The sequence below is a fragment of the Colias croceus genome, chromosome 13 (assembly GCF_905220415.1).
Source record: "Colias croceus chromosome 13, ilColCroc2.1".
Taxonomy (NCBI): Eukaryota; Metazoa; Arthropoda; class Insecta; order Lepidoptera; family Pieridae; genus Colias; species Colias croceus.
Window position 1 is genome coordinate 4,721,871 of NC_059549.1, and position 26,666 is coordinate 4,748,536.

Genomic DNA, 26,666 nt, shown 5'->3' on the forward strand with positions numbered 1-26,666 from the left:
CAATGAAAAATGTAGGTATGTAAATTGCACTTTTTAAACCCTCAATTATTAATTACGTACCTAATGATTGTTATCAGCCCAAAACCACCAAATAACACAAACTATAAATCATATCCCGGATTATAAACTCCCAAGCGGTCACATTGCAAAGGTTAATTTTCAAATCAATTCCTCTCATTAACGAGTGACCCTCCTCATTCCCTTGGACCCAAGACAGGCGGTGTCCAGCCACAAGATGGTAACATAGATAATCCTATACGACCTGCGACTGTCCTGATAAACCGAGAAAGACCCTCCGATCCTTTAAAATTGAAGTGGGTTGCAATTGTATTCAAATTTAATATTTATTTGTAATGTGATGTAGAGAAATTATATGTGGAGGCTACTAATATTAATGTTTATGATGTAAATGTTTAGTTGTATGCTAAGATGGTTTGATATCAATTCCGATTGCATAAATATTAAGATGACTTGTAAAAAAATCTATGTTACTTTATTCGGTATATTGAAACAAAATGCTAAAATATCTTGTAAGATATAAAAAGAGCTACTTACTCATTAGTAGTACACCTAATCTGGTATAAGTGCAAAAAGCTTATTGAGCGCGTCATGCTTCATAAAAACAGGCGTCTATCATAATTATCTTTAAAAGTACTTCTTATTTCTGTTTCTTCAAAATCGTTCATCTATTTCAACAATTTCAATAATATCCTATGTACCTACTACTTCACGATTCTATATACTTTCTATTTAAGTATTGTAAGTTATTGAATGATTTTAAGGTCCAAAACTGATAAAGAGTGTTATGCAAGTAGTTCGTAGGTATGGATAATACAAATGAATTAAACATTGTACTAAACCTATATTGTCATTTACGATCAATAAACCTACGTGAAAATTGTCACCATACTGTTGATCTATAAAGATTTATATCTCTATCCAAACAGCCAATTAAAAACCGAAATTCGAAGCGACAACTGTTTGTCTTGTTAGCAATATTTTTAATTGAGACAGACCCTGCGTGTGTGGGCAAACAATAGTTCCCACCGGCCACTTTATTGTGACCTTTCCTGGGACAATTCATTTTAAACTTTTATTCATGGGTATAATATCTATAGGTCAACTTATGATGGTTGGTGTAGGGTGCATGTTTACCTAAGCCGAGCAAATAATTAAGAATGTTCAGTGGTTTTGTAAACACAATACGTCCAAGCGATTGCTGAGGGATCTAATTGTTTGTTCTCGTATGTGTTGTGGATTCAAGTTTATTAGTTTTTGTTTTGTTATAAATTGATTAGATATAAGTATTGGTTTCACGATTGTGTGATGAAAATGGAAAAAGCAAATCATAACTAATAATATTATGTTTATATCTTCTGACAATCGCAATCGGCGCTAGTTTACTTCTATCGTTGTAAAATAAACGTTATGTTTTTATGATCATTTGGTTGTTTATTTTATTTTATTATTAACAAAGTAAAATATATCTAACCTCAAAATGTGTATGTCTCATAAGCAGCATCACTTTTAAATATTAAAATCCGTTCAGTGGATTTTGCGTCAAATACTAATCAACATACATGATACATTCATTCTTACAACGTTTCGCACTCATAAAGTAATAGTGTCTATCTACTCTAATTGCTAGGTATAATATTTTGTTATGTGACAAATAATTGCAATTAACAAAGAGATTAAACTGAAGAAGAAAAAGTTTTACTTACCACGATTTAAACAAATAAAGCACCGAGCACATTCGTCTTTAACCCTCAACATTTAACTTAAATTTTTAAAAAGCAATTCGGCTCACCCCGTTTCTTAGAAACTTATTCATTCCCTTATTAAGGCAATGTTTATTTTGCCCGGTTCCAGATCGCCCGGGAGATTCTCGGGTCATTATCCGGCACGTAGCATGTGATCCGTGAAATTATTTCGTACTTTACACAATTCGGTAGCGTGCGTGTGCGCCCTTTGCTTAGGGGAACGATAGCACGATGTGGATATGACTATTTATGTGAATTAATATTGCTTGCTAGTGCACAAGGTTTTATCTTTCATATGAAGGTAGTTGGGAGAAATATTTTACTGAACGATTTAATTACTTCGTATTATTTTTTTTGTTTGCAAAATTTTGACAGTGCTTTCATTCAGTAACGGAAAAATTCTAAAGTAAGAAACAAATTATGTTGATAGAGCCTATTTATATAACAAAAGCTCTTGGCTTAGAGAGTTTAACACAAAAATATTATTAATCGCATCTTAAAAGTATCGTACATCACTGCTTACATTTCATATTAAAAACATTATCTTAAATGAGTTTAATCCGTATCCACGCTATTCTCACCAATCACGCGGCAGTCGTTCACAATTTCTATAAAATGAACTTGTAATGCAATACATCTGGTACAATGGCGTTCGACACCATGATGCATTGTCACACAATACGATTTCAATTTATAATTGTATTCGTAATGGCATGTTTATCGGAACACCATCCGGTTGTAATGATGTGGAGAGGAAGACTATTTGATGGTAGGTACTTTGAGGCTTAAACGTGCTAAAACGATGTACTTTTTAGGTATGTACGGTTGTTAATGTGTAAATAGAAGAGATTTTTGTTTTTGTATATATCAATAGCAAATTATAAAGAAGGTTCATTTCGACTAAGGATTTCAAGCGAACCGCTTGAAATAGTAATTAATTTATAATAATACCGCATCATATGGAAAATCATGTTTAAAATTAAGTGTAATATTTTCATAAGCTACCTGTTCACAAATCCAAGTCTAATTATAATATTATGTCATAATATATTGTATAATGAATAATCAAGATAACTCTGCTGGCTTAGGTACACCTAAAAACTGAAAACTGTGATCAACACGAAGATATAATCATGCAGTACCTACGCTCTAGCATTGAAACAACATACGCGTAATTCCCATCAATAAAAACAAGATTATTTAAAACATTCCCTGCAAATTCCACTGAGCGTGTGTTAGAAAGTATTTCAATTTATCCACGCTCGCGCTCACCTGTCGCGGCTCGTTACAGCTTTCACGATATTAATGATTTTCGCCACCTTTCCCCTTATCCATTCACTTATAAACAAGATTTTACATTGCGACGGGTTTATTTATCAGAATAATCAGATTGGAACACGTGAGGCTGTAGGGTAAATGTATGAATTTCATTATTGTGTACCTAGTAGGTATTTGATTCATTGTAACAAGAAAGTTAAGCGCGTCACACACGGTGAAGATACTGTAATATTTTATGTTAAGATTCTCTAATATAAAACGTTATAGTATCTTAAGGTATCCGGTAACAGGATGGCGGTTCTACAGGGGTCTTAGTACGCAATGACAAAAAGAAAAATGATGGTCAGAACGCTGATACCGGATATCTTAAGATACTATAACGTTTTTTATTAGAGAATCTTAACATAAAATATTATAGTATCTTCACCGTGTGCGATGCGCTTTAGTCTTTGAATATTTTAAAATATAGGTACGTAAACTAAGTAGGTGCCTAACATGTAGGATATAATAAGGATATAGACGAAGGATGTAGGCACCTACTGTAGGTACATTCTAATTTATTTGTACAATATAATCGTGTTAATCCGTAATCGTAGCGTAATAACATTTCTTTTCTATTGTTCACCTAAACATAAATACACATCAGTAAATAAATAGTACCTACACCAGTGTCACCAACCACCCTGTCTTTACGACCGCATTAAAAATCTTCACCGATTTAAATCGTTTCAAACAATATTTCCAACAATGGCCGGTAACCCTGTTAGGGTAATGTCTTTATTTCACCGTACATTAAACGTCAATAAACACAAAGGCAGTTGAATTAAATTTATTGCTTGTCAAATCTTCACACTTGTTACATTGTAGTGGTCGGTGCCGATAATTGTTTTAACACATGCTATGAAAGGGGTGAAATGGAAAAAATCGGTATAATTGGAGAATAACGCGTTGAATAGAATCGTAAATAGTTATGTAATATGGTTGTAATATAATACACAATTGTCGTTTCAGTATGTTACTGCTTTGCGCGAAGCTGTCAGCTATTTGGTAGATTTTTATGTAATAACTCAGCCCCCGGAATCACAGACACAATAGAAAATCATTGTGTCGTGGTCGGATCGGGCCGCTAGGGGCTCAATGGGTTAATTTTAACACAGGTATATCAACAAAGTTAAGAGTATGTAAATACTAAATACAGCTTTCGAGGATTCCTCCTTCTACATAGGTAAGTAATAATTAATAAAAATTGGTGAAATTATTTTTATTTAACCATTTCTAGGCGCATTGATATGATGACTTCTTATTGTTACCGACTAGAGTTATTGTCAATTGAATTTAAAAACATGAAATAAAATGGTATCATAAAGTGTCTAAAAAGTACTTATTTATTTAAAGAATTATTTAAAATCTTTTTTTTTCAATTTAGAAAAATTCCGACCCTGATGTAAACCAGCTTAATCAGATTCTACATTATAACCATTACCGATAAAACGCACACCCAAAATATAACAACGACCGTCTACGATATTTTAAAGTCAGTGGGTATCCTTAAAAGTGCTAAGCCGTGTTGAGACCTGGCTATTCCCCGGGATACGCCACTTATCCATCAATAACTTTGCATACGACGGAGTTAAGATGCTGATAGTTTAGAATTTAGATAAAAGGTATGCTTTACTTCTTAGGGAGGAAATAAATTGATAAGAATTTTCCTTTTTTTGTTTTATTTTTTTTTCTACGTGTTTAAAATCTTCTTCTGATATGTAGATGTTAAATAAAATACCTATCTAAGTAATTAATATAAATGATAACTACAGATTTACTTCATAATATTGAATTTATTTATAATAGGTTGAGGTTGGTACCTACCTTCTTTTTTGTCATAAGGTAGAGTTCGGGATTGATGATTTAGGATTACGTATTAACAGGTTCCATTTTTATTATAGCTATAAGAAATAATAGGTACTTTACGATAAGATAATATGGATCCCGTAAGGCGATACCTGCTTACCATTAAAAAGTTACTGTGTAGTAATTTTTTTCTCAAAATTATAACATATTAAAAGATAATACAAACTGTATAAACATAATACGTAGAACGGAAATAATTTAAATCATTCATTGCGATTAACTTACGCTTAACATAAAGCTATGTTGTCGGTAAAGATAAGTAGTTAGGTAGAGTCGGCATATGATCAAGATCGACCCATTAATAAACTCTTGCAATAAATAAACATTGTTTGGAAGTTAAATATAATTATCGATAAACATAAGTTACGATAAATAATTTAATAACAGACTTTGACAATGGGAGATACGAGCGATATCTAAGTTCGTACTTACCTACATAATTTCGTAAACGGTTTTTAAAATAAGCAGGCATACTTATACAATCTATACATGTATATTTTACCTACCCACTGTACCTACTTATCGGAATTCCTTCGGAACAAAGTAAAGTAGAAACCACTGCAGCGATGCTCTTTTATTGATTTACAATATTTCACGTTATTTTCAAGGTAACTTACCTGTTTACCTTTCTGCATTAATATTTCCTCTTTATAAAATAGTTAGCCATAGGTATTAATTATTAATACTTACAGAAGATGTTTAGGCATTCGGATTCAATTGTTCAATAAACAATATTGTTACGTTACCGATAACCAATTTCGCATTCAATCAGCGTCACAACACTCAGGGGATGACTTTATTATCAAACGAACGCCCTACATAATCGGCAATTACGTCACCTACGAACGACATTCAAAATTACCTATTGCCACTTTTTTCCATCTAAATCCCAGTAGGCACCGAAAAGTGGGTGGGAGTGGTCGTTCAGAAGAGAAATCTTCCCATTGGCTGCTGGGAACACGCCCAGTTGCATGACAAAAAGAAACACTGGAATGTAGCGAGCTTGTCCCAGAACGGCGCTCTAAACAGAGCATTGAGAATTCATCTCTCTCTTTCTTAAGTCGTTTGTTATATTTCAGGACGGTGCGCGCGGAAAACAGGTTCGTGTCGAGGTCCCGGGAGATTGGTAGCGCCATCTAGTTTTAGTTCTGTAAACTACCAGCAGTATTCAGTTTGGCAAGATGGCGCCGGCAGTCCGTGGGAGAGAAGTCCTGAATTTCAAAGTTTTAAATTACTGAAACTTTGATGTAACCAACTTTTAACCTTTGGAACGCACTTTGCTTGCTCCATTATTTTGCTTCTTGAATTGGATAAGTTTAGCTGTTTGTACTTTTCGAGAATTGTCTTGCGCGTTTTGTGATTTTATTTAATAATGATTAGGTACCTATTTATTGGATCGTTAAACAGTTTCTGTATGTAAATTCTAAATATAAATAAAGTAAATAAAAAAACAGCGTTACCTATGTGTCATTAAATAGATATAGATAGGGAGGCGAAGAGGGGAATTTTCTGCAATACTCGAGCGTGGCAGTTTAAGATATGAGAGATACCTTAGACCTAATAGAACAAACTTTTTCACTATTTAGCTCTATATGTAGTGACGCGCGCCTAGGATAGACGATCAGATTAGTAAAAAAAATCGATAGTCTGAAATACTCGAGCGCGTCAGATTAAGATATTGGGGGTTGATTTTAGTGTTTTAAGACTAAATTTAATTAATCTGACCATAAGTCCTTGACGCCGCCGAGTTATAGGGTCGCGAACTTGTAAAAAAAAAACGTTAACCCGGCATTCTCGAGCGCGATTTTTTTTATTTTTATTTTGAAGAATATAATCTAAAACTTACTAAAAACACAAAATCTGCCGGTTTCCGCATGACCGGAAGTCTGGAGGAGCCATTTCGTCTTCCGAAAAACGCGTTGCAGCATATAAGTCGCGAACTTTACTTTTTCAAAAAAAAAAGTTTCAATAAACAAAAAAGGTAATTTTATTTTACAAAAAAAGGTCTCTTTTCATTTTTGTCCAAAGTTTAATTTTTTTTTACTTGAAGCATCATAAAAACTCAAACTCCTGGTTTTTTGAGTATATCTCGAAAACTGAGGGTGGTAAGAAAAATTGATATGAAATAACGATGATTAAAAAAAAGAAACCCACAAACCTTTTTCGGTCAGATTAAGAGAACCCACCAACATTTTTATCAGATTAAGAAAATATGCTTTCAGGATACCTAGATAAACCTCCCCTATGAAAATCTGACGCGCTCGAGTATTTCAAAAGGACTTTTTTTTTCTGCATTTTCAAAAATTCATCGTAACTTATCGTCATGCCGTAATCGTCAGTTTTTTTAAGGGGAGCTTTCTTGGGGCCTAATTAACACCCCTTCCGAAAATCTGACGCGCTCGAGTAAATTTTTTTTTTGTGCATTTTTGACGAATTTATATGCCTAGCCCCACCACGCAAACCGGCAGATTAGTATACCGTTGTTATCAGAGGCACTTGGGGCATACGTAGTATGAATATCTGACGCGCTCGAGAATGCCCAAGTAACTGTTTTTTTTTACATTTTTGAAAATCCGTACACGCCAAACCCACCGCTAAAATGGTTTTTACCATAGAAGCTTTTCTTTTCGAAATTATTTTCTCTTTCGATTTTGATAAGTCTCGACGACGCCGTTGAATTACGCCATTTAGCTACCTCGCCTCCCTATCTAATATGTATCTACCTCTACAACAAGGAAAATTTTATAATTATTAGGTACTTGACTCTACATTTTTATTTATGTCAGCTTCCCAAATTCTTCTTAATTAATTGATAATCTTCTTTTTATATTCGGAAACAATACATTTTATGGAGAGTCTAAGTAAGTACTAACTTATATATTTCCAAAAAAATATTTATAAATACATAGGTAGTTAAATTTATTATAGGCAGGAATAGTGTTTGAGACACTAGGTAATATTAGGTTATATTACCTACCTAAATTAAATATTTAAAGTTTACAAAAATATTGTGTTTATTACATAACATGTAATGAAACCAGTTCTTGCGTCTCTTTGATACAAAAGACGTCTTTAAAATAATGCCGCATGAAATCGATCTTTCTAAGGAGCTTACCAATTTTATAAGAGCGGTTTAACGGAGCGTAGAAAGCTATTCTTAGAGCTTATCTTTCTGTAGGCATTTTATATTTTAAAAAGGACTAATAAGTACCTAAATATTATTATGTTTTTGATGATGTTTTATTCTTTAAAATAATAGATAGGGTATCTTCGTATTAAATAGGTACTTAGACTAAAACTAAGTGAGTACCTACTTTATAATATAAAAAAACGAATTGTTTTAATACAACTTTTAACCCATTGTTTAAGTCCACAAGAAAGGGAGGAGTTGTACCTTAGCACCTTACTTCCCTAATAAAAGTGATTATTTTATGTAACTATATTGATTCCAGTCAATCTAATATAATTGTGAGGTAAGATAAGATTTTTTTCTATGCTTTTGAGTACCCATATTCCAGGATATATTTAAAAAAATAAACTTAATAATTAAAAACTTTTAAGGTGACATTTTAATGGGTAAAAAATACATACATTCAATGGTTAATTAATGAATATCATAAAACCAATTTATATCATAAAACTACTGAAATTCATGAGGAAAAATATGGAACTCAATATCTACCACCATAGTAGGTAGTTAAACCTTTGGAATTGTATACGTTCAATTCAACTAGTACCTTAAATTTTACAGCGAACCCATTGACGGCTTGAAAACGGTAAAAATGATCACACATTACGCGGCAAAATTGCGTCGTAAGTAACGTTATATCGGTAATAGGTAATTAGCCGAAATCCCATAATCGGTCAGGATAGAAAATCGGCCACCGGGGCGCTATTAGCACAGCGCGATTAGAGCTATAAAACTCGATGTGATCTTGATAAGGGACGCGCGAAAACCGCTAACGGGTACGTGTGATGGATAAATGCGGCTTTGTTGTGAGACAGCCTGTTTAGATGCGCTAATCATTGGGTTGGAAGATAGCTTGGGATACGCGAATCTTTGCGTAGCTTTGCGTGAGTTTCAGACCTTATATATACATGCGTAGAGACGTCAGTCAACGAAAGAACCTGTAAAATGTTAATTAAAATTATTCAATTATTATATGAGTAATAATATTAAATAGGTACCTATTGTTTGTCTCATTTTAATACATATAATAGAGATCCTTGTTATCGTTTAAAAACGTTTAAATACCTACAAAGCTAATATTTGCCCAACATACATCATCAATCATCAAAGAAGAAATAGTTCGCTTACAATAGATTATGACTATACTCATACATTTAACTTTACACAAACGGATATCCTCTACCTCATTGTGCATGCTTATTTCGTGAATACGAAATTTTTCAAACCTCACTCGCTTTCCAACTTCTGCTAGTTGGCCCCATCGAGGCGTCAGTTAGCAAAATGTTCAAGCCCAGGTGTAAATTTAAATTCAGTTTTATTAATGTCTATGCATATTCAAATAGTTTGCTTCGTTTGCGGGAGTTATATTGGTTACACGTTATGCCACTCTACTATTGTATGGAAATTATGTTTCTGTTATTTTTAACACAGATAATATAATACGTATACCTTTTTTAAATTAGCTGTGTACAAAAGCTTTCTGTGTATCTATTTATAGGATGCAAACAAAAATCTTCAAAAATATAGTTTAGATAGTTTTCAGAAGCAAAACATCTTGAGGTGTACAATTTTCTGAAAATATTGATATCTATTAATACTATTATTAAAATGTTTCAATGATTGAAAGAATCCATTAATTACCTATTATTTATTAATTAATTGCCTATTACTGTAATCTTATATATAAAAATGAATCGCAAAATGTGTTGGTAAGCGCATAACTCGAGAACGGCTGAACCGATTTCGATAATTATTTTTTTATTATATTCCTTGAAGTACGAAGATGGATCTTATGTAGAGAAAACGTAAACATGTACCACGGGCGAAGCCGGGGCGGACCGCTAGTTTGTCATAAATATACTTCTTATCCTAAAGGTAATTGGCATAAAATAAACAAAAGTCATTCTTATTAGTTATTATTGTGACCTAGATCTAAATGTTGCTTCCACATTCCTTCCAAAGTTTTCGGTGCTTCTAGAAAATTTGACAGTTTACAAACACTTTGTAGATCCAATATAAGGTTGCTGAACAAACTGCCACAATTAAGTCGCGACCCGCGTGGAGTTCAGTTTTTCCTCGTAATTCTATTACATTATTAAATTACACCACCATGTTTGGCTTAACTGTCGATGATATTTTGTCATTTTAAAGTATTTGATGTTGAGATTCAGTTTATTTTCATTTTTGTATACTTTCATGCTATTCCTAATTATATGTAAAATGTGTATTGTTTACTTCTCAGGTATATAGGAATCTCCCATACAATATAATTCAAATAAATAGTTTGTAATACTCCCATAAAATACAAAAAAGCTCTCTATTATAGTATTACTCTAAAAATTGTAGACATTTTTTCCCGTATTACAATAATAGATAGAAATTGTCTAATGTTAGTTTCAATTCTTTCTTAGTCATTTTAATCAAGGAAAAATTTAAATCAATGCGGTATGCCCTGTTAACATGATTAAATTTGTTGTGTTTAAACAAAACATTCTCCACAACCAACAACCAACTTTCAGGATTAGCCCAACTCATCGACAATATTTATCGACTTTACACATCACTAGCAAATCTGCGGCGTCGTTCCTCTCGACAAAGATCTTGAGCTGAAAACTTTTAATACTTTAACTCGACACTCACTCAATTTCGCTTAACGCCTGGCTCGTTGACACGCCTTGCTGTAAGATCGCTTATAACTTATCAACTGTTAGGTACGAGCTATTCAGAATTCATGTTGCCAATTGTATTTGGCCGTATAATAATGTGTGTTTGAGTCACAGGCCGGTTAATAGGTGTTATGTTAACGAAGGTTCTTAATCGAAATATTAAGTAAAATTTGACGACGCGGTTGGCGCAGTGGTAAAGTAACTGCCTACTGAGCCGACGGTCCCGGGTTCGATCCCCGGTCAGGGCAAATATTTGTGTGATGAACTCAATTATTTGTTCTTGGGTCTGGGTGTTATTATCTATATATGTATTTATTAATTATTATATTTATCGTCGCCTAGTACCCACAACACAAGCCTTAATTGAGCTTACTGTGGGACTAGGTCGATTTGTGTAATAATGTCCTATAAAAAAAAAAAATTCCATAACTAAGAATAAATAGTACCTAAGTGTATTTCCTTAACAATTAATTAGGTATTGATCTATTTTCTCAACTTTCCTTTAACAAATAGTAAAGCTATATAGTTCTTGGAAAATAATAGAACATCTTGCTTAAGCGGTTGCGTGTTGTAGTTACATGATTTCAGGTATGGAAATTGAATTTTACATAATGTTATAAAAATTTCAAGGATAGAGCATAAAATATAAACCTATTTTTGAAATGGGTTATCGATAAGTAGAGGATGTAGGAAAAAGTAAAACCTATTATTGAAACACCCCGATTACCGATATAGAAACAAATAATTGTAAGAAACTTTTCCTGAAAAATTGCAACAACTTTGCGTTATATTTGAATTTTGGCTACTTTTGTAAAAATATATCGAAGATCTGTCTAAGGAGGGAATGACCAGCCGTAAACCGAGTTATATTGAACTTTATATCCAATTAAACGTTACAATCCGATCGTAATCAACAAGTGTCGCTATCAAAACACCAACTAACCGAATAAACAGCGGCTCCAAGTACGCTCGCAATAATAAAACAAAACGTAAAACGCGTAAGAAAGTCCTTCAGGGTGGTTTCAGGGGGTGGGGTGGTCCACAATAGGTGTACAGATAACTTTCCTTCCATACTAGAGTCAATACCGACCCAAGGGAGCTTTACCCTCGAGGTTCGGTCGCTTGGGAAAACTAGACCCTACAATATAGAAAAGGACAGCCTTATGCGCCGCCGTCGGGTGGAAACGGTGCATCGATGTACTTATGTATTAATAATATATAAAGGAAAAATGCCGAGGACGTGCGCGGAGTGATATGTTGCGACTGTTAGCGAGAGAGGGATGGATGACATCAATTTGTCGTGTCGTGATGGGGTTTTATTTTGTTTCTACGTTTACTATATTTTTTCGGTTCGCTCTCAGTTTAAATCGAATAGTTTTTAGTGGGAAATTAAATGTTTTCATTGATCATTTGGAGGCAATTTTTTTTAAATAATGCGTGAAAATATGTTTAAATGTTAACTAATTAGAGATGTTAGACATTTTGAATGAAATAAGACCGATGTGTAGCTAAAAGGTACTTAAAATCTTATTTATGATGTTTACCTGAACTTTATGTTTCCTATAACAGTTACCTATTTCATTTTATTCAACTATATTGTCCATTTTGTAAACAATAATAAAACTGTATTACAAGAACCTGCATTCACAGGCAGGATAAATGACTGCTACGAGACCTGTAAAAGTAACATTTGTAGGATCAAGAATGAATTCTGTCGTAAAATACTACAAAACTACTACAAATATTGATCGCTGATAAAGCCTTTTTACATAGGATAACACACTTTATACAAAAATACCTTTCTTTTTAACTTATTGTAATAACATAACCGATTCCAATCGACGGTAACATGATTCGGTTTGCGAAACACGATTAAGGGTAAGTGCACACCGGACGCTAATTTAGTAATGCGACGTCGCGCGACCGCCACGCGACACATTGACGGGTGCATACAATTTGTTCACTTAGTTATTTATTCGTGTTACATTCCTGCGAAAACAAGTATTTGGAAGATGGGTGGAGGGTTTGGGAATGAAAAATAAAAAAAAAGATTCGTGAGAAATATTGATATTAATATTTTTATGTAAATTAAACCGAGATGAAATTATAATATTTGAAGATCCAATTAATAATATGTCATTATAAGTCTGAAAAACAGACAAATTTCAGTACCAATTTCAGAGAAAATTGAGATGTTGCTCAGATGATATTTTCATCAGCGTTTAATTTAAAGACTTCTCTGTGTGTAATCCTCCCATATTCTAGCTACTTGTAAAATCAGCTGATCAACACATACATCTTAAGGCCGTGTACGCGGTCCGTGCGCTGTTTGGCTCAAATATGTGATTTTTCAAACCAGATTGTCCATCAACCACTTATCTTACAAACATATGAATTACTAATAATTTTAGGAAATTTTATTGTCTATATAGTTAGTTAAGAGTTTTTTTCAATTAATACAGTATTTGTGAATACCATCAAGATAACTGAGCCGATGATTACTTGATTTCGCTTTTAGTGTCAATTTCGAAGCTAAAAATATCTGAAATCGCTGACAGATCTAACACACAATTTTTTTTAACTAACTGCAAAAATCCTTATTAAAATAGTTAGTTAAAAGATTTTTTTATTTTGGACTCCTAACTTACGAAATTAAAATCCGAACAATGTGAATTTTTTTAGAAATTATAGTCGACAAAATGATTATTTTCACCAAGATATTTGACTTAGTTTAATATAATTTTTACATATTGCAATAAAAGAACGTCTTACTTATAAGATAAAATTTAAAAAATCAACTAAGGTACCTCTATTATTTTTCTACAATTTTTTTTAAAGTACTATAAAACACTGCGCGCGACCCGATTAAAATCAGTCGGCAGCGAGCCTTTCCAGAGAGAGGACATGTTGCTCGGCGCTCTCCTGTGGACTTATGCTGTTCATAGTAAAAGGATAGCGCAAGCCGCGATCTATCGTAATAGATCGCGGAGATTTTGACTTGCGTTAAATTGAATAAGCCCTCTTAATACAAAATTTGAAAAATAATTCCAATTTATCATCACTCCTTCCATATTTAAAAACATTTGTCCCGCTCAAATGCCGTTTCAAATTCCACAGATTATTTATGTCACTCAACGCAATGACAGTCGCGTGCGACACACGTGCGACTGGACGCATTCGGCTTATTGTACCGTAATCGAGTTACCATTTGTATGTGTTATTTGATAGCTAATCCGCTAATATGATTGGTGTGCACGTTTATTGATGTTTTATAGTTTTAAGTTGTTAGTTAAGAAGTTTATTTCAAATCATTCCCATTACAATGACGTAAAATTCACAAGGTCTGTGATACATTTATTATGAAAAACACCAAAAAAATTTAACAATAAATTGATAATAAATCACAGAGAAATCGCAATAACTTGCACATAACTTATGTTGCAATACAAAAAGCTTCGTAAGAAAGTTCCAATAACGTTCTTCTTTTTGCTTACAATTAGTATACGTGTTACCTCGTTCCATCCAATATAAATCTAGATTAAAATACAGATTACCTTAATTGCAATATCAAATTACACACACAAAATCCTCCAAATGGTCATATGGATGGAACACCCTTCAAAATTTTCATAATTAATTTATATTTACAAAGACAGCATCTCCGAAAAGCCATTCACTATTTTAATGTTAATTCCGTAGTAATACAATCCCCATTCTTTACTGACACAATTAGGAGTTGCGATAAACCCATGCATTATCTAGTCAGGAATAACAATAGAAAATATTACCCTTCGAGGACAAAAATTGTTAGTATAATATTACAAGTGGGGTGCTAACGGTAGCATGTGCGAAATCACAATGCTTTAAACTATTTGAGTTGATGTTTTGTTCATAATGAAGTATGATGGATCGACCCGTCCAGTGTGTAATAGCCCGTATAACTGGTTAAAAACAATACTGAATAGACAGTATCATTGACATAATAATCGATAATTTTCTCAGGAAAATACAATAATAAAGTACTGCAATGTTTAAATATTATTATTAATTTATTTTTAGTTTATCTGTACAATAACAGACCAGCATACCATTTGCCCTTAAAATTCATGATATCAAAAATAATGAAGGAGTAAGAAACAAAATAAAACAACAAAAGTATCAGTATTATATGCAATTTAATATTGTACTTATATTCTTTATGAACGATTACAATTTACAAGTCTTATTTGTTATACAACGGTATTATATAATACTTCACTACAATTTCATATTTGTGAGATTTCCACAAAATTCAGTATCGTTCGGAACATTTCGAAGTTCGGCGAAAGGAGTAATTTTATTTCGTATACATTTCGTAACATTTCTAAACGAATAATTTATTTTCTCTTTCGTTGTATATTGATAAGATATCCCCATAGAAATGATTTCTCTTAAATACAGGATATGTTTTGTTTCGAGATATGATTTATATTCGAGATATATTTACACTTACAATATGACTATTAAACTTAGAACAATGAGAACTAGAGTGATGTGATTATATTTTTGATTCCATTTATACATTGATACTTACAATAAATATATCACAGATTTTACAAAAGAAATGTGACATTGCTCTAATTAACAGAGACGAAATTGATCTTAGAAAAAATTAAATTAATAAATAAAACAATAAAGATAACTTGAAAAAATGTGCGGTTTCTGTAGTAAATAATAATAAATTAAGTATTAATAATGAAGAAAATGATAATAGGGTCTATATTATATTAGACTAACAATTGAGTCATTATCGTGAGCTGATTACATGTAATTCTAATATTTACAGTAATTACACAATATATACAAAAGAGTATTTTTAACATAGTATCCTAACCTAATTTTGAAAATAAATTGAGCAAAAGTGTTTTATGACTGATTTAATAAAAAGTGAATCAAATAAATTAAATAGTATAAAGCTAAAACTAACATGGTATAACAAAAGTAATAATTGATATTTAAGTACATCCCAATATTATTTCTCACCAAACAGACGAACTAAATGAATTTGATAAAGTGTAACAAAATAATGATTAAACACTGACAATGATATTTAAAGTAAGTTACTCATAAAAATACAATGTATACGTTAAATACAGTTTAAAAACTTGTAAAAGACTAAATAACATTAAGAAAATATAAAAAGAACATTACTTCGAAGCAAGAGGCGCTGTTTGTGCGTATTGTTGCGCGCTGCACGTTGGAAGAGAGAATGGATTCACACTGAATGGAGATGATACTAGACCACTCATTCCTGTTGACAAACAATATTTATTTAATAAAATAAATGATATTGCACGAACTATCACACAAAATATTAAATGATCTTCTTAGAAATCTCAAATCAATGGAAAATGGTATAACGAAATGATGTTTGAAAGAAACTCCAAATTTTGCATGCATTAAGATCAATTTGAGCGAATTTGTTTGCAACAAACCTAATCATAAATTAAGGAAGAACGAAACTTAAGAGGGAATTTCCAAAAAATATTTTTTCACACTGTTAAAATATAACATACGCAACGCGTTTTAATCGCTCTACGAGATTTTTTTAAAGATCAAGCAATAATAAAGCAACAAAGCAAATTAAAATAAGCAAAAGTACTAACACTGAACAGCTAGATGTTGCCAATTGTGTTGGAAATTGGAACGAGGTGGACTTTGTACGACCGCGAAAGCGCTTTTCTTCCCTTTAACGGTTTGCCCTTTCATAGCGCTGTTGCATTTTGTATGAGTGTTTGGACACTCGCTTTTAGAATCATTTCTTTCGGTGTAATGGCCGCTATCTTTTTGATAAACATTATATTGATGATGGTCGGAAATATTCATATTCGCTGGATGGTAGGGCCCGAGAGACACTGGACGAGAGAAAAATATATGTTAAGATAAAGCGTGAAGGTGCAAGCGAAGCGTGCGTGTAAATTGTATGATGGAAGCTTAAAACTAATACCTATTTAATATGGGTCACGAAGATTTACAAGGATTGATTTTACTTAAGTAACGCGGACCGTCAGTACGGACCGCTCCGCACGGTTAGTATTAAGCTTAGGTAGCGTTTTAGAGTTAATGTATTAAGTAGAGTAGAGGAGAGTAGAGTAAGTGTAGTAAATGTAGAGTAGTATCCGCTACTGCCATGGATAGCGGTACCCACGGCGATGGCGGATATAGTTTGATTAGGCCTTAATACGGACAGTACAGCAGCCATCCACACGGAGCTGAATAGTGGAATATAATAACTGTGGTGGTCAGGATCATACTAAAACAATAGACGCGGACGGTCAGCGCGGCTCACGAAAGCGCAGAGCGGTCTGTACTAACTGTCCGTGTGACAATAAAACATTTTTAAATTTTGCTTTTAATATTTCTATCACTAAATATACGTTTTTTAATGTGTAAAAAGATAAAAATACATGTAAGTGTGGTACTCACTGGTGGTGGTGTGTGTGTAGTTATACATAAACAGATATAAATACATGTAAGTGTGGTACTCACTGGTGGTAGTGTGTGTGTGTGTGTGTAGTTATACAATTATACATAAACAGATATAAATACATGTAAGTGTGGTACTCACTGGTGGTGGTGTGTGTGTGTGTAGTTATACATAAACAGATATAAATACATGTAAGTGTGGTACACTCACTGGTGGTAGTGTGTGTGTGTGTAGTTATACATAAACAGATATAAATACATGTAAGTGTGGTACACTCACTGGTGGTAGTGTGTGTGTGTGTAGTTATACATAAACAGATATAAATACATGTAAGTGTGGTACACTCACTGGTGGTAGTGTGTGTGTGTGTAGTTATACATAAACAGATATAAATACATGTAAGTGTGGTACACTCACTGGTGGTAGTGTGTGTGTGTGTAGTTATACATAAACAGATATAAATACATGTAAGTGTGGTACACTCACTGGTGGTAGTGTGTGTGTGTGTAGTTATACATAAACAGATATAAATACATGTAAGTGTGGTACACTCACTGGTGGTAGTGTGTGTGTGTGTAGTTATACATAAACAGATATAAATACATGTAAGTGTGGTACACTCACTGGTGGTAGTGTGTGTGTGTGTAGTTATACATAAACAGATATAAATACATGTAAGTGTGGTAACTCACTGGTGGTAGTGTGTGTGTGTGTGTAGTTATACATAAACAGATATAAATACATGTAAGTGTGGTAACTCACTGGTGGTGGTGTGTGTGTGTAGTTATACATAAACAGATATAAATACATGTAAGTGTGGTAACTCACTGGTGGTAGTGTGTGTGTGTGTAGTTATACATAAACAGATATAAATACATGTAAGTGTGGTACACTCACTGGTGGTAGTGTGTGTGTGTGTAGTTATACATAAACAGATATAAATACATGTAAGTGTGGTAACTCACTGGTGGTAGTGTGTGTGTGTGTGTAGTTATACATAAACAGATATAAATACATGTAAGTGTGGTAATACTCACTGGTGGTGGTGTGTGTGTGTGTAGTTATACATAAACAGATATAAATACATGTAAGTGTGGTAACTCACTGGTGGTAGTGTGTGTGTGTGTAGTTATACATAAACAGATATAAATACATGTAAGTGTGGTACACTCACTGGTGGTAGTGTGTGTGTGTGTAGTTATACATAAACAGATATAAATACATGTAAGTGTGGTAACTCACTGGTGGTAGTGTGTGTGTGTGTGTAGTTATACATAAACAGATATAACTACATGTAAGTGTGGTACTCACTGGTGGTGGTGTTGAAGAGCGAGGTGGGCGGCGCGGGGTAGTGCTGCGGGTGCGGGTAGGAGGCGTGCGGCGTGCTGGCGGCCGAGCAGTAGCGCGGCGACACCGAGCCGCCGCTACGGGCGTAGTCTTCTAAAAGAAAACGCCTGGAGATTTATGGCTTGTTAGCTTGTCCACGGATCAAGTGGGTTTGGAGAACAGGACGGATTGTTACATAGAACTTATGTATATAAAGTATGTTAGGGAAGACGCTGTTGTCTGAAATCGGTATAACATTAAAAGACATTTTCGTGGAGTTTGGTTTGGTTATTGGAGAGTTTAGTGGTTTTTAATGAGAGCCTGAACAACTACTAGGTGGGTTGCGTTGTGGAATAATTGTATAATTGTTAGAAGCTGGTCATGAAGAAGCTTCTTATTAGATTGACACGATTAGTTTCAATGTTTGAACTTTTGAATTTTTTAAGATATTTGGTAACAAATGTAGTAGTGAAGAATTGACGTATACCGACAATAATTCAAACTGATTTAAATTGAATTGGGGATAATTTTTTGGATAATGTAGTCGGTGTTCCGCAGGGTTCAGTAGTTGGCTTTTTTATTATAGGTACTAAAATAATAATCAAGAACTTTATAAAACTAAACTATGGTGGTCAAGACGATACTAAAACAATTTAACCGGACGGTCAGCGCGGTTCACATACAACTCTAATTAATTTATTAATATTGCAGATAATATAAATGAACAGTAAAATTAAATTAGAGATATAAAGCATATAAATTTGCAATTTTAACTATTTCCATCTATTTTTTTTTTACGTTTTTATCATTTATTTCTTATAAATTCTTATTGACTTCAGTAAATCTCACCTTCCGTCCACTGCGAAGTGGCAGTGTCCTGTACACTAACAGCAAGCTGTCCTGTGTACGAGTTGAAGGGCATACTGGCGGGCGGTGAGCGAGGAGCTCCCAAACCCAACTGGTTGTTGCGAGGCATTGAGTATAACGCTTCTGCTAAATCCGCCGCTCGCTTTAGTATTATTTCCTAGGAAAGTTAGTTAAATTAGTGTCTTGGTGGAACAAATTTACAATTAAAGTACCGCCGAACTATTTTAATCCCGTTTTATGATAGTTTTTTTATTTCTTTATTTTTTTTTTTTAATATAAATTTATAAGTCATTTAAAGCTATAAAACATCGAAAAGCTGTCTTTTCTTGAAAAAAATATATTTATCAAGCATTTGAATGTCTTAAAACTAAAATATTATTGGAAATAAAAAGCTTAAATTTTATTTAACTTTTCATATAAATTTGATGGAATCTAATACGTAATTGGAATTTAAAAACTTAATGTATCGTAATGCAATCAGAAAAACATACGAATCGATCTTGTACATTTATTCATAAGAACGCATGTACACTCGTCATAACTTTTATCACGGGAACGTAAAAGATTCTATTTGTATTTTTTTACGAGTCTGATATAAAACTTACCTTAGGCAGTTTCTCGGGATCGCCCGGATGTCTCGGTATAAGTTTCTGAAGCCGCTGAAATCCGTAATCTATCGTAGGCTCGTTGAGAGCTGCTATGCGAAAGAGAAAAACAAAATCAATCATTAGCTGCCCCACTAACGAATGAAATCCTAATTGATGGATCACGGACAAGAAATTGCGTATATATTTGTGGATTACTTTACGTCTCGAGATTATATTGTTTTGTTTATACTAAAGATACATTATAAAAAGAACGTGTGTGTCGAGCACATGTGTCAGAAATAAAACTTCTGTGGCAAGATTTAAAGATACCAAAATCGTCGCCTTACTTCATAACGTGACGGTATGACTATGACGCGACCTTAAAATTTTACTCTCAACTATTGCTATTGCTGTGTAAGAGAAGAATTTTACAACACATTTTAATTCATACAAGTAATTTTCACAATATAAGACATTGAAGCAATAATACTCACAAACATAAACAAATCTTCCGGGCGCTCCTTTACAGAACTGTTTACTCTTGTACGACAATGTAACTTCCACGACGCCCGGTATGTGTCTCGGAGGCGTTTGAACTCTTATTGCGTGTGACGTTATTAACTGTTCACGAAAACATTTATGTGAATACTTGAATGAAATTTCGCATTTCGCGTTTATAAAGCTATGGAATACAGAAGCACATTTCATATTGTTTGCATTATCATTTGACTATAAGAATTCACTAATCAAAACAATAAATATCTGATGAGTTCAAATTCAGATTAAATGTTACATGAATTATTGAATGAAAACTTACCTCACTCCAAACTAGCATAGTTCCGAAGACTACTTGAAGGCCATCGAAGAAATTATCCCCCACTATTATGACCGTCGAACCCCCTGACGTCCAGCCTTCACTAGGTGATATTGCTTTGATGCACGGCGTTGCTACGGGCAACGGTGGATATAGCCCCGCTGGTGGGAGAAAAAATATTTTATAATGAAAAGAAAATACATCAGCAGAAAAGCCTAGAACTAAACGTTTAAACTAAATATCAACTAAAATAAAGGTAACTAAAGGATAAGTAAATGTTGTGTATGTTGTAAATGATGTGTAACAAACTAAAATACTTCGAGTCTTTGTTGTCGTAAAGTCTACGCGAGAGAAATTTAACAGCGAACAACTTGAAACTTGAATAAACGCCAAACTGTTAAAACTCTTTCCGTCCTATTTGGATGTTTGTCTTGGAATGTTTCAGGAAAAGGACAATCGAAGGCCGTAAAAGATACCATGGCACGAAATTTAATTTGTCGTAGATAAAAATGCATTTTACGGTAGCGTTATAAAGTTGAAAAAACGTCATGTTTAAGTGGTAGTTATGACGTTATCAAAACGTAAGAATGAACATAAGATTGTAGTGAGGGGGACACGCACCATAACACAGGGGAGAATCTGAAATCTTACAAACAAAACGACGCGGTAATAAAGGCAAGAGAAAGTGAATTTAAGGGGACGAAAGCAGATTAGGTACGGCGGCGGCGCAGCGGTTCGTTTTTATTAATTTGAGTAGGTAATGAAAGATTTTTCTGGGGAACGAATTTTTAATTTTAAATATTCAATAAGCTGAGCTTGGAAATGGAATTAATGAACGGGTACCTACCTATATAATTTGTATTGTCTTAAAATATGTCTGATTAAAAAATTGTTCACGTCACCATTGATACTTTCTACATTTTTAATCGCGATATTCTTTGGCATTCAAGTTAGTCAAATCACCGTCTGTTAAGCACAGTAACAAATCAAATTGACAACGTTCTAACATCGCAGCTAATACGAGACCATTAACAATCCAAAGAAATCCACTGAGCCGCGACCTTAACGTTCGCTTTATCGAATGATTATGATCCCAAAGAGCAATTCCAATTTTTTGCGTCGTACAATTCATGAGGAAATTATCCCTATTCTCTTCATGGTTGCTCCGACGCCTGCCTCCCCGCTCGGTCAAAGTTCCTTGCGAAATGTCTACTCTGATTCTCCGCATACAAACGACATCCTCAATGCTTTTACGACTTTACACATTATTTTATAACCGATTGGCTGTTCATTTTTAGCTTTAAATAAGACCGGTTGGTTTATTTTAACGTTGTACGTAAATTTAGTAGGGTTAATGTAAGTAATTTTATAAGAAATTGTTAAAGGTATAAAATTTACAGACACCTATTTCTAAACAATAAAAATATATTTCCATAAAATAATGAAATACTTGTCAAACAAAATAAGGACATTTGCAAAAGCATGAAAAAAAATTATAATTCTCCTACCATACCAACCCGAATAAAATATTGTTTATAAAAATATTCCAGAACATTTCATCTTTTAGACTAATAAATACACATTTAATTAAAATAAAATCCACAAGAAAAATGTTATAACAAAAAATAAATAAATAATAAAAACAAAACAAAACGTACAAGTAGGTTCGAGGGCAGCCTCTGTACCTTCAGTCGGATCGAGGCGCTTGGCGCGGCGGCCGTGCTTGCTGTTGTTGTGGACGAACATGTTGTCCGATATCGCCAGGAGGGGCCCGTCCACCATCACTTGGGTTGATATCACCACCTGGAACACGGCTTTGTGTAAAATAATGCAATACCAATAATATATAACTGGTATAGATAATATAGCGACACATAAGACGCACTCAAAAATATAAGTACCTACCTAAACGAAAGGGAAAGGAGACAATCGAATAGTTTTGTAAGAAAAGTTAAAATCATTTATGTTAATTAATACTATATTGATTTATTTTAAGAGGAATAATACATGTGCGAATCATAAAAGAATAAATTTAATGCTCTACATGTTGTGTCTTCACTACCAAGACTATTCTTAATACCTACCTCTTGGTATAAATAATACTTGAACATCTATCCAAAAATATCGATAGACATAAGTCTACATCTTATCACAACTATTTCTCTCACTATTTATGTGATAACCGAAGGAATAAAACGGTCAAATCAAATATGCATCCAAGACCCAGACAGTCGTCATTACGCATTGCATATTAATCCCATAACTGGCCTATATGACCGTCTTAAGGCGGACCACCCGCGATAGGAAAGCCATATAAAATGCGAAATGCACTTCCTTGCATACCTACGCAATCGTCCATTTCCTAGAGACATTGGCCCCACCTCCCAGGGGACTCTCCCTTTCAGTTACGTGTATGTGTGCGTGGCTACGTACGTATGTGTTTTATTTTCGTAACTCTATCTGTTTTGTGATCTTGAACTTCATCTTAGGTTTTTCCGTGTGTTATAAATAGATTCATACATATCTCTGGGCATTTATAATACTAATTTTATAATGTATTCAAAAGGCCCGACTATTCTATGTCGAATGGTAAAAAAGAACAATATCTAACAATATCCTCTTCCTATCTTAACACAAGGTCGTCAATTTATATATAGTCGGAAACTATTAATAGCTATATGTATAAAAGGAATATATTCTTACCCTTGAAACGTTGGGGAACGACCACTGAATTATTCAATGACACACGGAAAGCCCGATATAGACATAGTTACGCACACGCCGTATTGAAATGAACACTAAACGTAAGTTATATTAAGTTCTATATTTGTACAAAGTTCGTAGAGGACACGTAAGACAAATATGTCTTAGCCAACTGTGGAAGCAAATTTGTACTCATAAGTAGACGGAATGCACCGCCACCGCGGCTGTAGGGTTGACGTTAATTACTTTATATGGCTCTAAAGTTTTAAACAAGAACGACAATTTATTTGTGTTACGACATTTTTGTATTAACGTGGGTGTGTATGTGTTTTAATGTTATTGTTATTTTATTTTCTTAATGTTTTTCATATTTTAAACTACAATGAAAATTACCTGTTCTTTTCTTCCTCAATTAATCTACACCTTATAATAAACGAATAACCTAGTAGCTTTAAGCTAATACAGCCTATAAATGAGTTTGACAATGTTTGCACTCGTTAATATTAACTCATCATAACTTAAACATCTCGATAATTAAGTTGAAAAATCACAACATAAGTAAATAGATACACTCGTATAAATAAATTTAATTTCAGCCCTCCGCTAAATTGGAGCCGCTTCAAATATTCAAGAGTCGTGAACACAACCCTTCCTTCAGTTGAGGGCGATACTGGCTGTGTGGTACAAGATGCCTATAATTTTGTTTGCTTAAATTAAATATATAAATTCACATTAAACTATATTTACAAAACAAACAAAAAAACAAGTACTGTGCAATAAATTATAATGTCGTGTCGTTGTAATAATAGAGAACAACTGTTTAGTTTCATAGCTGTATTCTTAGCAATAAGAATATAGGTAGGTAGCTAAATAACCGAAATTTATCGTGACTCAGTTACTAATATAAGTATAAATGTTAGTTTGTACGATTAAATAAACATTATTCACGTTATTTATAGAGTCTTTTTTTTTCCACAAAAATTTAGATTCGAGAGTCCCAATTCATAATTTATAATATTTGTTAGTCTATACCTACTCTATAACTATCATACGACTTTATCTTGAATATTGGTACTTAGTTCTTTTTTGTTCGCTATCGATACATTGAATTTAATAAAATTAAACTCTACATTAAAAATCAGCTCTGTTTTTTTTAAACATATTGATTATATTTATATCCTATAAAGTTTGTAGCTTGTACCATTACGTATGGGATAGATAGACCGATGTAAGGAACGCGGTAATTTTTCCTTTTGTCTAGTAAATGTTCGCCAATTTCTTTGTAGATAAGAAAAAATAGGTGCTGATCTTAATATCTATATAAAGCATGATATTTTTGCACTTTGACATTTGATATTTAAGCTTTAAGTCTGCATAATGTAACGATTCTATCATATTGTATAGAATTAGTCCATTAGGTATTTGAAAATGAACGGAATTTTTTTTACAAACATTAATACAAAATAAAATTAAAAACTTCAACACATACCTGAAATCTTCTCATATCTCTTGGGTTGCCGGCATTTTTCAAGCAGTTTTGGTTGCATTTTAAGAAGAATTTCAGAAAAAATCTGAAACAAATAGAAAAGCTGAGTATATTCTCTAATTATATTTTTCCTTACAAGCGGTTATTGCAATCGAATAGCTACAAGTTTTACAGTTTAAAAACGAAAAAAATAGGTATACCGTATAGGTAAAGACTACAATTAATTACGTAGTAAAATGTGATTTTTATTATCTTCATATTTGTTGCCATCCGTTTCCACTTGACATCGAATTCTCACATTTAGTTGTAACATAAAATTAATTTGTTTCTTATGTTCACAAATGTGCGTCTTCCGCCCTTACTTATGAACTGCGGTTTTTACTGCCTTCTTTATAATATTTCACACTTGAAAAACTAATTATTGAATATCGCAGTTTATAGAGCCTATTTACCTTTAATAAAATAAAACTATTGGCGACTCAATATAACTAGATATCGGATTACACAAAAGCTGATCTTTGCAATTTATTTACCAAGTTCGTTCAATTGAATTTGGACTTTGTGTGGAAGACAGAGGGTCGGTGGGAACAAACACTGGGTGATGCGTAACGTTCGGCGTACGATCAGGCGAGCGATCACGATGAATGCTTTAGCAGAAATATTTTACATAGCCTCCGGCAGCAGCAATGCCGCCGCGCCGAATATTGTTGTGCCAACAGACGATTACATATATGGAGCTGTTAAAACGCACCAAAAATACAAAGTTTGCATTCAATTAACATAGAACATGAAAAAAACGAGTTAAAATATTACAATCTTTCTAATTATTAGTAGTATTAGGAACTTTATCAAGAAAACAGCTTAGTATTAACAGCTCCACAGAATCCAAAAATCTGGCGTTATGAACCGTGTACCGCGAACGTATTTGTAGAGCCCGCGGCGTCGCACATCTGTTCCCGCATTATTTATGTTAAACACCTTATGTCACAATATTGCGAGTTAGGCGTTTACGGCTGTCAACCGACACAGAGAACCGAGGTATGAATGAACATTTTATTTTGTAACACTGAAGACAGATTCATAACGTTACAGATAATGTGGTGTGTGAGCTTCGGGATATTAATAGCTTTCGATAATAATTGTTAGTATTGAAATGTTGTCTATTTATACAGTATGAAGAAATATTAATTGTTTTATAGAGTATTGATTGTTTTCAGGTTCATATTTAACAGAAATACCCGCATAAAGTAAAAGTTAAATACGTAGTAATATAACTTTAAAGCACCTAAGATATAGAATTAAAGGTTATCGCGTAAAGTTGTTGAAACGTGTGCATTTCACAATACGGGTAGAGAAGTCTCGACAGGCGCTAATTTATATGAAGCTGCCCGTAATTTACGACTACCTGAACACCGCCTTACATCTGCTTCTGAATTAGATACTAAAAGAAACTTTATTGTGATGCATTTCGTTAATTTTAATGCACTGTAGTATAACACGATACAAATGGATTAATTGATGTTGTTATACAGATTTCTTAACATAAACAAAATGTCAGGTATTTTCCTTAATTCGATTATAAAGGTTGTATGTTTGTTTAGATATTTCTTTA

General features: G+C 33.3%; 1 protein-coding gene across 4 annotated transcripts in view; it reads right to left on the bottom strand.

Annotated features, from left to right (window-relative positions):
- Positions 1-15,909: 15,909 nt before the first annotated feature.
- The window catches only part of LOC123696923 (transcription factor collier), a 43,205-nt gene continuing 32,448 nt past the window's right edge, over positions 15,910-26,666 (bottom strand). The window contains exons 8-15 of one of the 4 annotated variants that reach the window (XM_045643316.1): positions 25,058-25,139; positions 22,551-22,668; positions 20,869-21,026; positions 20,546-20,672; positions 20,070-20,158; positions 19,447-19,621; positions 18,583-18,711; positions 15,910-16,095 (exon numbers count right to left, since the gene is read on the bottom strand). In XM_045643316.1, coding sequence (XP_045499272.1) covers positions 15,992-16,095; positions 18,583-18,711; positions 19,447-19,621; positions 20,070-20,158; positions 20,546-20,672; positions 20,869-21,026; positions 22,551-22,668; positions 25,058-25,139 — 982 coding nt within the window. In that variant the 3' untranslated portion in view covers positions 15,910-15,991. Of the gene's footprint in view, positions 16,096-18,582; positions 18,712-19,446; positions 19,622-20,069; positions 20,162-20,545; positions 20,673-20,868; positions 21,027-22,523; positions 22,669-25,057; positions 25,140-26,666 lie in introns of all 4 variants that reach the window. The other 3 variants (XM_045643315.1, XM_045643314.1, XM_045643313.1) reach the window with 3 other exon arrangements.